We start from the raw sequence: 15,302 nt of genomic DNA on the forward strand, positions 1-15,302 counted from the left end.
CTGCCGACGAGCGAATACATCACAACAAGGGTCCAGTACCAAATATGAACGTTATCAGATAGACGAGATTAAACCCCAGATATAGGCTCTTATTGCTTTCATTTGTGTTAGTACAATCATATCCTTTCACAATTTGACCCATTTTGCTGGTTTTCGCGTTCAATTCACTTCGACCGATTTATAAACGACTAACGCCGGCCAAGATATATCAACCAAGCAAAAACGAAAGTGCACAGAGTACTTGCATTTCATAGGTTAAGCTGCTTCTTAAATGGCCGACATATTCTTCTAAAGCGGTCAACAGATATCGCAAGAAGTGTAAATGCACTCCCAATCGCGCTACGTAATTTACAAAACGTAGGAACTTGCAAAGATGGCCGTTAGTGAAGGTATAGTAAAACTTCATGTCAACTATTTCAATCGGCATCGACACAGCACAGCTCACTAAGTCGAATAACGCAACGGTGCAAATAAACACGGCATGGCTGGCTGAGCGCCTTGTCTGCTGTCCATAGTAATAGCAGACGAGAATGTTTCCTAGAAGACCGAAGAACATCAATGCACAAAGGAAAACGATGACTGGCGTCATCAGTGACGCTGCTTCGGAATTTATTTGTTCAAGCAAATCGGAATCGCTGATGTTCGCCTCGGTAGTCATTTTTCCTTGTAGATTTCGCCGGCAGAATATTCTGAATTTACCTGAAAGGTAAAGGTATAATGATTTAGTAGTATTATTACATTCTAAGCTTATTCCAATTTGTATCAACACGAAAACATAAATAAAAATCTACAGAGCATTTTAACAATATTAGTTGGAGTGTTAGAATACATTAAACAGTCGACTATTGGAAAATCAATCGCTCTACATTTTCCCTCTGGTACCGCATTAAGTACTATATGCATACATGTGCTATATAAGCATAACATACATAATTAGTATATTTATAAGCATATTAAATATGTACTGTACAATCCTTAACACGCATTTAACGTACCGCTGAACAAACAGTTGTCAACTGTAAAAACGACATAGGGGTGATTTCGTTGCACTTTGTGAACAAAACATGCAAAAATCGTGACAAAACATTTTAGGACAAACGGATTTATGTCCATTATTAATTGCTCTAATTTTCCGACAGAATATTTTACAGTGTTCATTTAAAAGTGTTCTGCCCTTGTTTTTGCTTATTTGATGACCTTTCAATCATGTCTTTAATCGGATTAAGTTCATAAAGCCTTGAAGATAAATGACTGCAGCATTCGATCACTAAATTGCGTAATCGGGCGAATTGTCATGTGTACCAGAATAAATCAAACAAAGCGCTGTAGGCACTGAAGGTCTGGGGCTAGATTTAATGTGACGTAAAATGCATTTAGGATGTTTGTCCGAATTCCTCTCTTTGTCCGAATTTTTACTAATTGACCCATGCGGTTGAGTGCAGAAGCTCAGATACTGTAAGAAAAGACATTAGTGTGTATATACTACAGTGTACATAGACGGTGGAGGACTACGATACTGGTTGTGGGAACGATAACCTTTTGTTCAACTCTACAGATCTAGTAGAGGTTCGTCTACATAGGCGGTGAAGATATACAGCAACAACAACATGGCCGCAAAAACTGTTATTTTTGGCGTCAATAAATCACGTTCAATAGCCTAAAAGCTTTCTATTACATAATTAACAGATCAGTGAAACACTCATACTTCTTTATAATGTGTATACAAAAGAAAATCCACTTAAGCCAAAGTCTCACTATTTCCGGTAGAGCCCCGGTACATCCCGGTTTGCTAACGCCAGTTGACCGGCGAGAACCGAGATGATTCGTATAATGCTTTCAACGCGGTCACACTATTTCCCGGTGCCGCCCGGGTTGTAGCCGGTCAACAGACCGTCAGAGTCATGATCAACCCGGACTGGCTATGGTTAATCCCGGTGAAGCCCCGGAAGAGCCCCGGTTGTCGCCGGTAGTACCCCGGTTGAGCCCCGTGAAAGCCGGCAGCGTCCCGGCATAACCCCGGTTGTCGCCGGTAGTGCCCCGTTGAGCCCCGTTGAATGCGGCAGAGTTCCGGCAGAGCCCCGGTAAACCGCTACACCACCGGCATCACCGGGCTATACCGGAATCAGACCCCGGCAGAGCTACGGCAACGCCCGAGTTTCAGCCCGGTCGTCGCCGGTAATGCCCCGGTTGAGCCCCGGTGAATGCCGATGGCATCCCGACAGAGCGCCGATTTTCTTATGTACCGTAGCTATACGGGACTCTACCGCCATTCAACGGGGCTCCACGGGTCGTTGTCGTAGCTCTGCTGGGGTCTGTATGGGCCCCGGTGGAGCTACGATGCCGTCCCGGTTGTTCCCGTCGCCGTCCCGGTTGTTCCCGGTGCCGCGCCGATCGTTGCTGGTCTTCCGTGACTCCCGGTTCATCCCGGAGGTATTAACATTTTACTTCTTTCCGGTGGAGCCCCAGTTTCCCCGGTTCATCCCGGTCGTCCTCGGTGGAGACCCGGTTCATCCCGGTAGAGCCCAGGTTCATCCCGGTAGATCCAGGATCACACCCGGGGCTCCGCCGGCATCATAGTGAGACTGGGCCTTTACCCTGATAAAGAACGGTGTACAGATTGTGTACGTTGTCTCACGAAGAAATTTTCGCGCTCGATTTGCGCGCTCGATCTGCGCAGTGAAATACCATATAAGTTAACTTCATATATTTCCAAGAATGATCATGAAGATTTGTTGTTGTTTTTTTTCAATTCTTTTTTCTTGAACGCAAAATAAAAAAAAAACAATATTTTAAAATATGTTTATAAATACCAAATATAATGTTCTTCAAAAAATGTCTCCAGCAAAAATCTTCTTTTCTGTCTCCGTAGACACTCCTCGTATATTTTCGGCCTAGACCGTCAAGTGAGGAACTTAATTTCAATAAAAACTGTGTCGTAGCCAATTTTAAGCAAATTTGCTTCAATAATATTGGTTTACAATTTTAAAAACGGTCATGTTATATAGTGATGTTCTGTATTTACAAGGCGGATTATTGAAATCTGCAAAGAAGTACTTTTATTGCGCATGAATTAAGGGTAAATCGGAGTTTGTGGAAATTTGGTTTTTGGCAGGCAGCCAATTCGGATAGGCTCAAAAATTTGTATCATTACTATATGGTTTCAACAAGCAGCATTTGAAATGATACCGTCTTAATGAAGCAGTTTGTTTTTACTTATTATTTGAAAAAAAATCAGATCAAAAGATTGCAAAGCTATTAAGTGGTATTTATTTCAAAGCATAGAAGAAATGTACAGCACAATACCATAACATAGCTGCCTCTAAATTTTCGGATGCCTATATATTTGTTTGATTATTTTTTTCGAAAATCAATAACAACATATGTTTGAGTCTACGAAAACTGATTGTAATTACGGTTATCTTTTAAAGATGCAAAATAATAATATCATTTAAATAACCTGACATGTAAATTATAAAGGCAGAAACGACAGGCCGTTGAAACGTACATTTGAAATAATCATGTGCAATGGCGTCCTTTAAATCGTCAATTCATACTCACTATTTAAATTTTGTCTTCAAAATCCATTATTTTCCGCGTGATCTTTAACTTTGTCGCGTGAATTATTTTGGCGTTTCAATGAATATATAAACCGCATTTTTATTTCTTGATGGATACATTTGGATAAGACGTGTATAATTATTTACAGTTTTCTTACGTTCTGTGCACTTTCCACTAAAAGGAAAGATAAAAACATGCTTATGATATTTATGTACACACACCACTCGTCATATGTATAACGCTGCATCTGTTATAGAAGAGTTATTGAACATGGTAATGTATAATCAACTTTATCTACCAAATCCAATGGTGTAGCCAGCGGATGGGTATTACATTTTTCCAAAACGACTGGTTTAATAGTCCAATGATCTTATGTCGAACCATAGGAGAAAATACGGCGTTTGTTGAACAATTATCTTTCTTATTTGTCTATTAATTAAGTTCAACAATAAAAACAAACTTGCATAATAATAATAACCAATCCAAAATACCGGTAACCCTTTAATCATTTGACTGTTGATCCTGCAGCTAAATGAATTTATAGAACATAATAGAGCTCATACAGAAAATATAAGGTTTATCCCACTTCTATGTTTATCACACACCTAGTCATGTGTGGAGGAAGGTAATATTACTCGGAATCAACTATAAAGTATTCATTTTTAGTATAATCGAATCATATTCAACAAAACAAACAATTTGATACCAAGATGTAGTATATTTTAAACAAAAAATGCATCACAAACAGGCAAAAAACAAAAATTTATTAAGCGCGCGTGCTCATGACGTAATTATTAACATGTCAAACGACAGAAGTCGTATTCTTTCCCAGTAAAACTGCAGCTTTTAAGCGATTTTTTCATTATTTCTTTAAAATCGGGGACGTAGAGGTATGCTGAATTATTGTAGGATAAATAGAATACTATGTAAGTGTGATTGTGTACTTAAATTTATTCTACTCGTCTCAGAGAGGCTTACAAGGCTCGGCAAGCCTCGCCATGTAAACCTTTCTTCATACTAACATAGTATTCTCTATATACACAATAAAAAGGTAGTTCTATCAAAGAACTCAATGTAAGATGCAACACCGCGAGTAGAAAAGTCCACATGTGTGGTCCAAATCATCGCTTCGAACGACAACCGATTTCCGGTCTGTCTTACCACGTGTAACTTTTCCGCGCGCTCATTCTGGCTCCGACCAGGCACACTGCCATCCATGATTTTCTTATGATGAATCCTAAGCAAGCCCGTTTCCAAGGAACGAGTACCCTCGAACAGGTGTGAAGCGGTATATTCAGAAAAGCCCGATTGGGATTGTTTTGGCATGGCCAATTAACACGGAATTTGGTTTAAAATGTGTCGAGATACTTAAATATTACGCCGATAAATTTGGAACACCCGACCTTTGTGTACAGAAAGACGTTTCAATCACCACGATTATTTACTCAAGTGTGACGTCAGCGATTAATGAAGCAACGTACCAGACAATCTTCGTTATACTTGCAGAATGTGTTCGCAAACTTTACTTTCAAACACAGGAGACTACATTAATAAGTACTGTAATGAAATAAAGAATCATTAAACGAGTATTCAAATATTGTGTAATAGATTTTGTTATTGTAGGGTGTGTATTTCTTAATGTTAATTTTCTGACAAATAACACATTCATAATTTCGTTGAAATAATACTAAGTCAACCATACGCCACAGCCGAGTGTTTGTTTTGCAGGGTGTTAGCATGCGAAACAAGGCAATTTTGATTTTAAAATTTACGCTGTCAACCTGAGTGTTGGTGATGGTTTTTCAAGTGCCATGTATTCAATGCTTACGCTGTCTTGTTTACTCTTGTTAAACTTATCTTCTACTTATCTTCCTCAATGTCAGACAAAAATGTTATTCGTTTCCTCATAGCATGTTTGTTGAATTGCATTTGTTTGTTTTGAGGTGTTATATATGTTACATGTTTAAATGTTGGAGGTGATGTCGATTTAACATTCAACCTTGATGTTGTAAACTTAAAGAAACCCCAAGTTGTGGTACATATGTTTATTAATAAGACTCCGTTCACTTTCTTTATAAAACGGAGTTAAATCAAGCGGACTAAAATGCGCACACTTCGGAAAGAAAGAACCAGACGATGACCTCCACTGAGTTAATTTTATCGAAAATCTGGAAATTAAAAAAGGACAATTCTGTTATTGCCGGATTAAAAAAGCGCGTGGTGTTTTGTATTGTACTGTAATTTGCAACACGATATGAGTATTGTATACGCAAATAATGTATAAAAATATGATATAAAATGCTATGATTATTTTGTTCAAGCAGATATGTCTTATGTTGTGAATAAAGTATGATGACACTGTCTGGCTAGCCAATGTTAAAAGCATTGTCTGTTATGTTTCTGGTGTTAAGTGTTTATATTTTTGTAATGTTTGTATCCATTTTTAATCAGAACGTTTCCATAACCGGTGTTTTGTATTGGAACAAATGATAAAATATTTGAGGTCCGACAAATGAAAATTAAGGCGCTCAGAGGTAATTACACAATAGATAAGCAGTAGATACCATAATTAAAAAGAATTTACGAACATAAATATAAGGAAGACAATCTATGTCAAGATTGGTGCGTGTTTTAAACTCAAGCATTGTGTAAATGTAAAGAAGTGTACATTGTGCATTTCGTTAAATTATACTTACATTAAATAAATTTACATAACTTACATTTATAGTACAAACATTAAAATTACATACACACAAATAATGAAAGCCCCATTTTGCAAAAATGAGTCTTATGCTAAAAACGATCAACGTAGCTCAATCCCGGTGCTTCCTTGTCCACCAATGAAACCTTGCGTGACTCATTTTCGGACAGCTTTCCTCCCGATCTGTCTGCTCGACGTTACGTTGGTCGCATATGTAATAAGACCAATTTTCGCATGACGCGACTAATTCGTACTCAACATTTAAACAGTGTACATTTTAATGCACTTTTTACGCATTACTTACCATTTTCTTATTAATAAATCAGTGATTTTTTTCAAAATATGGACAATAAACAAATAAATAATATTTTAATATCTCAAAGAAACAGTTTTTGAACTGATCCGCGCTTCGATGAATTATCGATCAATATCACTCTAAAATAAGTCGCAAGGTCGAGTATTACCACATATGTTCAACTCGTCATTAAAATTGTGATTGTGATGGTGTTGTTGTTGTTTGTTTTGATTGGGAACTGCTGATAGCACAGCGCGAAATCGATATGGATGACGTGATACTTTTAAAGACATATGTCGAAGTTTTCGGTATAAGCTTGTTTAATAAACTGGCTGCTTTTACAAATTACCCTGAAATCGTCTTATTGCGAACAAACGCTTTTAAATCAAGTATCATAACAAATGTACTGTCCTAAGAATAAACGACGAATCAATATAGTTCGCATACTGCAATTTGCACATGCAGCACGAGTGAAATACAACCGCGCTTAATACGTTAGAGCGTAACAGATACAATATATACCAAGAAGAGAGAGCGACATATCAATTGGATGCATTGAGTCGCCGTTTTATAATATATACTTTAACAGTAAGTTTCCAATGATTTATTACACCACCCCTAGTAAAGTGTGTGATTTGATTCAAAAACATAAGCAAGGCCGTTGAAGTTGTATTCTACGTTTTAAAAAATCCAGCTAAGGCAAAACATTTCGTCTCTTATTAGCCTGTGTGCACTGCACAGGCTAATCTGTGACGACACTTTACGTTCATGCATTAAACCTGGTTTTCCCAAGCGCGACTCATATAACTTGTATTTCAAGCTCGTTTTGTATACTCAGATGGACAATAATCTCACCTGATACTGATACTGCTTTTATTCAAAACACAACTGATTTATAATTTCTAACAGTTAAATGAGCGTATCATAAGCAAATGCCATATCGTCTTATGTCGCGCCCGAACTTGTCGATATACCTCCAGCGGGCATCTGGTATTGAAAACATCGACACAGTTTGGAGCTGTAGAAAAGTCTGAATTTCGGGTTGAAGAATCCATAGACCAGTGGGTTTATCGCGGAATTAAGAAAGTACGACCTCACACCAAACTGAAAGGCGACCTGACTTCCGGTGGTTTTGTGAAACGTCAAGAATTCATCTAGAATAATTAATACCAAATGTGGCAAAAAGCTGATTATGAATATTGCTGTTATAACTATCATGATCATTGTGTACTTCGTTGATTTTATCTCTAATGATTTTCTCCGTCGTGTGTTGCTGTCTCCTGATTGTTGTTCGTTAAGATCCCTGTTAAATTCAACATTTTTACTCGCATCGCCTGGGTTATTAGCCTGATCAATGTTGCTGTTTTCCGGAGGGACCAATTCCTCTATACGTCCGTGTGTCCTTTGGTTACCCTTCTTTGTCTGTGTTGTGTCACTGTCGGTGTAATTTAAACCGCGCACTTTAGAAATAGGTCTAGAATAGAGCTGACTGTTTCTCTTATGTCCTAAAATAGACCTTCCCACGAATGAATACATTACACACAGAATGGTCGTGCTAACAAGAAAGGTAACTAAATACACTCCATTGAAAATCCAGAAATAGGTTGCATAGTCGCTGTCCTTAGTGGTTGTACAGTCAAACCCAGTTATGTTTTTACCATTTGACGCTGTCAAATTCACGTTCACAGAGGTGTAAAAGACTAAAGCCGGCCATGAGTATACAAGAGCAACTACGACTGATATACCACACATGATCTTTGACTTTTTAAGATTAAGCTGTTTCTTAAAAGGTCGACATACACGCCTAAAACGATCAACGGAGATCACTAGAAGTGTAAATGCGCTTCCTGTTGTAACAATGTAGTTAATAAAACGTAGAAATTTACACAATCCACCGTTTCTGAAAGTGTAGAAAAAAGTTATGTCCACGATTTCGATCGGAATAGACACGCCACAACTTATCAAGTCGAACACGGCAACGGTGCAAATAAACACCGCGTGGCTGGAACGTCCTGTCTTACACCCGTAGTAATAGCAGACGAGAATGTTACCAAGGAGACCAAAGAACATCAACACGCTGAGATACACGGTCACTGGCGTCAACGATGACGTAATTTTCGAATTAACCTCCTCGAGTAGGTCTGAATCGCTTCTGTTTCCTTCGAGTGTCATTTTCGAGCGTTTATCGTTTGTTTACATCATGCGTCAATATTTCAACTGAAAGAAAATGAAGAGTAATATATGTAAAAACGACAGGACAATACGACATTCAAACGTTGAACCAGTAATTTATTACAAACATTATTTTTTTCTGCTATATGCTAGTTATACAAACACTAGTTTTAAAACTGAATCTGTTGCTTTTTTATTACTGTAGATAATACAATAAAATGGACTCAAATAAAAAATAAATCAATTATATGTCTCAACAAAACTAAAATAACATACCTTGCGATTTCAAACAACCGCTGTTACGTGTCCACAGAGAACTGCAGGAGACACTAATATAATACATTTAAATTATTTAAAAAAGTAAGGTACTTTTCTTAAACTACTACAATCACGTTTTTCCCATTCAAAAGGCAAACATAAATATTCAATCAAATGCAATGTTATTTCAATATGAACAGCTTATTTCAAGTTCATATCACAGTTTATCAATTCTTTCAATTCATCGATACACGTCTCTCAAATAAGATCGTGATTTCATTATGGTTTATTTCAATTTTACAAAGAGGTTGTTTGTTCACATCAAGGTTTCGGAACGATCCTTTTCTAAGTGGGCGACCATATAATAGTAACGTTTCCTTTGGGGTATGGTTATACAAACACTTTCCTATAAATAATGCAAGGTCAAGCGAAATAAGATATAATATAAATATTGTTGCACTTGCAAAATGGATCGATACAAGCCAATCGAGCATTTGAAAATAAAAGCTATATACCATGCCTGTGGTGATATTTTATTGAAGTTTTAAAGAGCAATCATTCGTTAGAACGCTTAAAAAGGACTTTATTTGCAACACGATCCGGGGAAATGTGTCATTATTTGTATAATGCAACCTCCAGCAAATTTATTATCAGTAATTAATACCCACCTTTTTACAGACAGTCGGTTCAATACGCGTGTCGCATATTATCTGATACAATGATAGCTCAAGCAGACCGTTGACAGTGCTTTCATTTGCCACCGAATTCCATTTAAATGAATTTCAATTAAAGGAAAATTATATGAACTAGGACCGATATTCGCACACGTTCAAATGTATTATGAAGTTGAAAGAGATATTTAATTTCGATTTACTCGATATTTAATTTACTTTAACTGTTTTCTACTAGATTGTTCTGATTGAGCTCATGCTTTTTTATAAAGATCAATTTTATAATATGTTATCGATACACATGGTCATTACAAAAATCATGAGAACGTTAAGATTTTTTTCATTTCTAAGGTTTCTTTACCATATATGTTCAGCTACTTTGTATAGCAAATGTTTAAAAATACGCATTCACACATGTTAATTCAATTGGCTGGTCTTTAAATAAGTTGTGAATGTATATCGATTTTAAGTTAACATTCTTCAAACGCTGTCTTTATTAGGATTTACTAATTAATTTTATGTTTCACCAAAAAGATAAACAACTGCATCCTTGGCTGCTGGGTAGCGATGGATTTATTCCATACCTAACTGAGCAAGGTTCTGGAAAAAACGGGCTTATGCCAAAAGAGTCGCTCTGTTTAACCTTTGAAAATATGGTGCATTACCGTTTAAACTTTTGGTACGGTATTTAAGAAGATTTGACACAGCGTTTGCATTTTGAAGGACGAGCCGCGGCAATGTCTTTGTGCAAGCACACAATGATCGCCATTACATGGCAATCTATGCGATGACTCAGCGCCTTGAGGTGCTGGCTACTGCATAGAGCGCCCCTCTGCGATCTTCATATTTTTGGACGCCCTGGTGTGACTGGTGTTGAATGTAAGTGCAGTAAGTGTATTTAAGACTAAACCGTGGACAAAATCGTAACTTTTAAATAAAAAAAACGCGCGTCTTAATGGTTGAATTTTTTATCTTTTTTAATGTGGCAAAATAATTTTCAGTTATATGATTTTATTTATACGCGATTTACTTTTTCGCAATTTATTAAAATAGCAAACCTTATATTGTCAAAAGTACATAACGTATACATTTTTAATGAAATATTGATTATGCCTTCAAAATATATCAAAACGATCATTTCGTTTAAAGATTACCATCAAACGTAACAGTTAACAGTATAAAGCGTTTTCGTCGATTTAAAAAAAAATACGTGTATTACTTACACGTGTTTTAAATAAACTTAAGTTCTAAAGTCTAAATGAAAAATGGCAGCGCGTAAGACTTCATTCTAAAGGACCCCGGTTAAAATTATGTTTTTATAATTATTTAATATATGCGCATATCTTATAGATCTAAATATTAGATACAAATAATATAATTTCTCACAATTAGGACAATATGTTCCCAACCCTGTTTAGAGTGTGATGACTAGCGCTTATCGCACGCTAAAAGGGCAGTCTATATCACTCACTATACGGTCAGTCTATATCACTCGCTATACGGTCAGTCTATATCGCTCGCTATAAGGTCAGGCAATAACGCTCGCTATGAGGTCAAGCAATAACGCTCGCTATAAGGTCAAGCAATAACGCTCGCTATAAGGTTCGGCTATAACACTCGCTATAAAGTCAGGCTTTATCGCACGCTATAAGGTCAGATTACTAGTTTATCGCTCGCTATAAGGCCAGGCTATAACGATTGCTATAAGATTAAGTTATATCGCTCTCTATAAGGCTAGGCTGTATCGCTCGCTATAAGGTCAAATTATATCGCTCGCTATATGGTCATATAATATAGCTCTCTATACAGTCAGTCTATATCGCTGGCTATAAGGTCAGTCTATATCGCTGGCTATAAGGTCATATTATATCGCTCGCTAAAAGGTCAAGTTATATCGATCGCTATAAGTTCAGTCTATATCGCTCGTTATAAGGTCAGATTATATCGCTTGCTATAAGATCAAGTTATATCGCTCGCTATAAGTTCAGTCTATATCGCTCGCTATAAGGTCAGATTATATCGCTCGCTATACGGTAAAGTTATATCGCTCCATATATGGTTACGATATATAGCTCGCTGTAAGGTCATGCTTTATCACTCTCTATAAGGTCAGGCTGTATCGCTCACTTAAGGTCATGTTGTTACGCCCACCATAAGGCCAGGCTAGATCGCCAACTATAAGATCATACTCTATTGATCGCTATACGGTCAGGATACATTGCTCACTATAAGGTTAGGTTGTTTCCCTCGCTATAAGGTCAGGCTATATATCTTGCTATTAGGTCAGGCTATTTCAATAGTTTCAAGGTTAGGCTTTTTCGCTCACAATAACTTCAGGCTATATCGCTCACTATAAGACCAGGCTTGATCGCCCATTATAAGATCAAGCTATATCGCTCACTATACGTTCCAGCTACATTTCTCCCTATAACGTTAGGCCAAATCGCTTTTAAGGCGAACAATCTTTATTTTGAAAAGCAAGTGCTGTATTTCGACGTTTGCAATGAAACTATTACATTTACCTTGAAGCTGAATTTGGTAGTTTCACAATTAATTTGTTTTCATATCGCATGTTTTTCGAAAGTAAACCATCGTTAATGCTCTAAAATCATAAACATCTTGCTGCTTGAGGACTATTTTCCACAACCGCATGCTCATACCTAATACCCCGTCACACCGGACTAGCGTCCTTACTGCGTCCTTAAGGCGACCCGGGTCGCAGTGAGAACGCCATTGCCGCCGGAAGAACGCAGACAGGACGCGAGAGGACGCAGTGAAGACACCGAAAACTGCTCACGACGCGAGCCCACGGTGACCACTTTGAACATGTTCAAAGTGGTGGCCGAAGTCCGGCGTTCTGTTAAGGACGCAATAGTCGTAATAGGGACGTGGTAGGGTCGCTGTAAGATCGCCATGGACGTCGTGTGGTCGCCGCTCAGACCCACAGAAAATGATAATTGACTGCAAGGCGACCGTACGGCGACCTTATTGTGACTTTAGTACGTCCTTTGTACGTCTATTGCGTCCTCAGAACGACTATGGTGTCCTTACTGCGACTTCATTGCGTCCTAACGGCGTCTATTGCGACCCTACTACGACTTAGGCGTTCCTACAGCGACCCCAGTGCGTCTTTAGGGACGTATTAAGGAAGCCGCGAGGACGCGCAGAACGCCATAAACCAGGACGCTGGTGTGACGGGAAGGCGAAAAACAGCATTTTTACCAAAAAAGTCATTGGCGTCCTTACTACGACAATCAGAAATTTCCAGAAACGCAGTCTTAGGTCGCCGTAGTTTAAGTAATGTTCAGCGCTACGTCATTGTCATTTGATATTTTCGCGAAGCACAGGTAGTCATTTGATAGTCTAGGTTATAAATAGATTAAGAAAAAGTTAAACAAGTGTCAGAGATGACCTTCCCTTACTGTTAATCTCAGCTAATTCTTCTCAATAGACGACGTAAGGACGCAATGAAGTCGCAGTAAGGACGCCATAGTCGTTCTGAGGACGCAATAGACGTACAAAGGACGTACTAAAGTCACAATAAGGTCGCCGAAGATCTTGGAGAAATAGAAATATGAAAAGTGTGCTTCTTTTCTCTTCACAGTTAAATAAGAATCACTTACGTTTTACAAGCACAATCTTCCCGCAATTAAAACTGTTTTTTACCATAGTAAAAGCTCATATCGATGTCTTGAAACAAAAACGATGCGAACTTCAGCTGCACAGCAGTATAAAACATTTTATTATAGCGTCAAACAAAATAAAAATAATCATTCACACACTTAACAAAATATAGTTTAAATAATTTAACAATTTTATATTCAAACTGTATATTCAATATATAATATAGAAGCAAATTATCGGTTAATATGAAGCGTGCTGTATAATACTATCTTTGATAAAAGAGTATCAACACGTTAATGATACATGTATAATATGCGACGCATGCGATCCCAACCGCCGCACCGCTAAACACGACCCCCGGCGTGATATTACATTCTTCCAGGTTGCCTGGACACCGGGTGCTGCTTAAGCTGCTGCTGTTCACAGAGGTACCGGAAGTTAGTGAAGTCGGTGTGGCTACTGAGGTACCGGAAGTTTGTGCAGTTGTTGTGGCTACTGAGGTACTGGAAGTTAGTGCAGTCGTTGTGGCTACTGAGGTACCGGAAGTTAGTGCTGTCGTTGTGGCTACTGAGGTACCGGAAGTTAGTGCAGTCGGTGAGGCTACTGAGGTACCGGAAGTTAGTGCAGTCGTTGTGGCTACTGAGGTACCGGAAGTTAGTGCAGTCCTTGTGGCTACTGAGGTACCGGAAGTTAGTGCTGTCGTTGTGGCTACTGAGGTACCGGAAGTTAGTGCTGTCGTTGTGGCTACTGAGGTTCCGGAAGTAAGAGCAGTCGGTGTGGCTACTGATGTACCGGAAGTTAGTGCAGTCGGTGTGGCTACTGTGGTACCGGAAGTTAGTGCCGTCGGTGTGGCTACTGAGGTACCGGAAGTTAGTGCAGTCGGTGTGGCTACTGAGGGGTCTGATGTTCCATCCTGACAGCTCCCGGAGTACTGTATCCGTGCAGACGTTACATTTAACCAAAATGTGTGCATATCTTGAACGACTGTACATCTACAAATAGACAGATGCCTGCGTTAGAACTCAACAGGCCTACTATTCAACAGACACTTACAAACGATTTGTTGATTTAATCCGGAATTTGGAAAACATATATTGACTATCTACAGCGATCACTGGTAGTGATTATTTTCTCTGTAGTTTAACATTTATGACATATTTTAGAAAATCATGAAATGAACGGAAAAGTTATTAAGCAGACATGCATAACTACGCAAATAAACTTTAGTTTGACCTTTAATCGTTAACTTTGAACTTGAACTTGAACTCGAAGGAAGCCACTACGAACGATACACCGACTTACAAAGTTGAAAATGTGCGCCAAGTTATTTAAATTGCTTTTAAATTCATTTATAATAATCGATAAAGAAAATAAATTCCTAACTTTGACCTCAAAGCTTGACTTAAATGTAGCCATATGACTACTGCATGCCATACCGTCCCATGTTGGTCGACATTTGTAACTCGTGATTTCGTAATGAAACAAAATTAATATTTTAAAATATTTTTTCCAAATAATTTCCACTATAATTATCTATATATGCATATACTTCTGCCTATCATCATTTTACGTACGAAATATAAATTAATATTAATATATGTAATTATTGAGCCAACTTTGAATACATTCTTTTTCAAAATAGCATAATATATATTGTAGAATGTTTTCGTTGAAACATGATTTATTTTGCGTGGTTTGGTGATAGACCGACGTGCAGTGGCTGAAATCGGAGTGGTGAATATGCAATGAACTACTGTTTGAAATCAGATTTAGCTATATGAAGTATATGTTTACAACTTATTAGCTTATTGCTACATGCAATAACGTACACTATGAAGATGGATGTGTTGTGATCTGCTATGAAGCTAGGTGCAGTCCAAACAAACTCCACGGATTTCTTCAAATCGGCATTTCTCTGGGTAAGTGAAGCCTCCTGCAAATACAAGCAATACAGTGTATGTTAACATTTAAGTGCCAGCTAATTATTTAACAAAGAACATACATGTAATTACAAATCATATAG

At 38.0% G+C, this 15,302-nt stretch overlaps 2 protein-coding genes across 4 annotated transcripts in view; both read right to left on the reverse strand.

Annotated features, from left to right (window-relative positions):
* Positions 1–7,431: 7,431 nt before the first annotated feature.
* LOC127839800 (neuropeptide S receptor-like) lies at positions 7,432–8,726 on the reverse strand. The gene has a single exon (XM_052368185.1). It carries the CDS (start codon positions 8,724–8,726, stop codon positions 7,500–7,502), a length of 1,227 nt encoding a protein of 408 aa, XP_052224145.1. The 3' UTR covers positions 7,432–7,499.
* Positions 8,727–13,377: 4,651 nt separating this feature from the next.
* Positions 13,378–15,302, reverse strand: part of LOC127837682 (uncharacterized) — a 112,067-nt gene continuing 110,142 nt past the window's right edge. For 2 of the 3 annotated variants that reach the window (XM_052364946.1, XM_052364945.1), the window contains exons 3-4: positions 15,109–15,212; positions 13,378–14,271 (exon numbers count right to left, since the gene is read on the reverse strand). In XM_052364946.1, coding sequence (XP_052220906.1) covers positions 13,545–14,271; positions 15,109–15,212 — 831 coding nt within the window. In that variant the 3' untranslated portion in view covers positions 13,378–13,544. The remainder of the gene's footprint in view (positions 14,272–15,108; positions 15,213–15,302) is intronic. The other variant, XM_052364947.1, reaches the window with a different exon arrangement.

Source organism: Dreissena polymorpha, chromosome 7, assembly GCF_020536995.1.
Source record: "Dreissena polymorpha isolate Duluth1 chromosome 7, UMN_Dpol_1.0, whole genome shotgun sequence".
Taxonomy (NCBI): Eukaryota; Metazoa; Mollusca; class Bivalvia; order Myida; family Dreissenidae; genus Dreissena; species Dreissena polymorpha.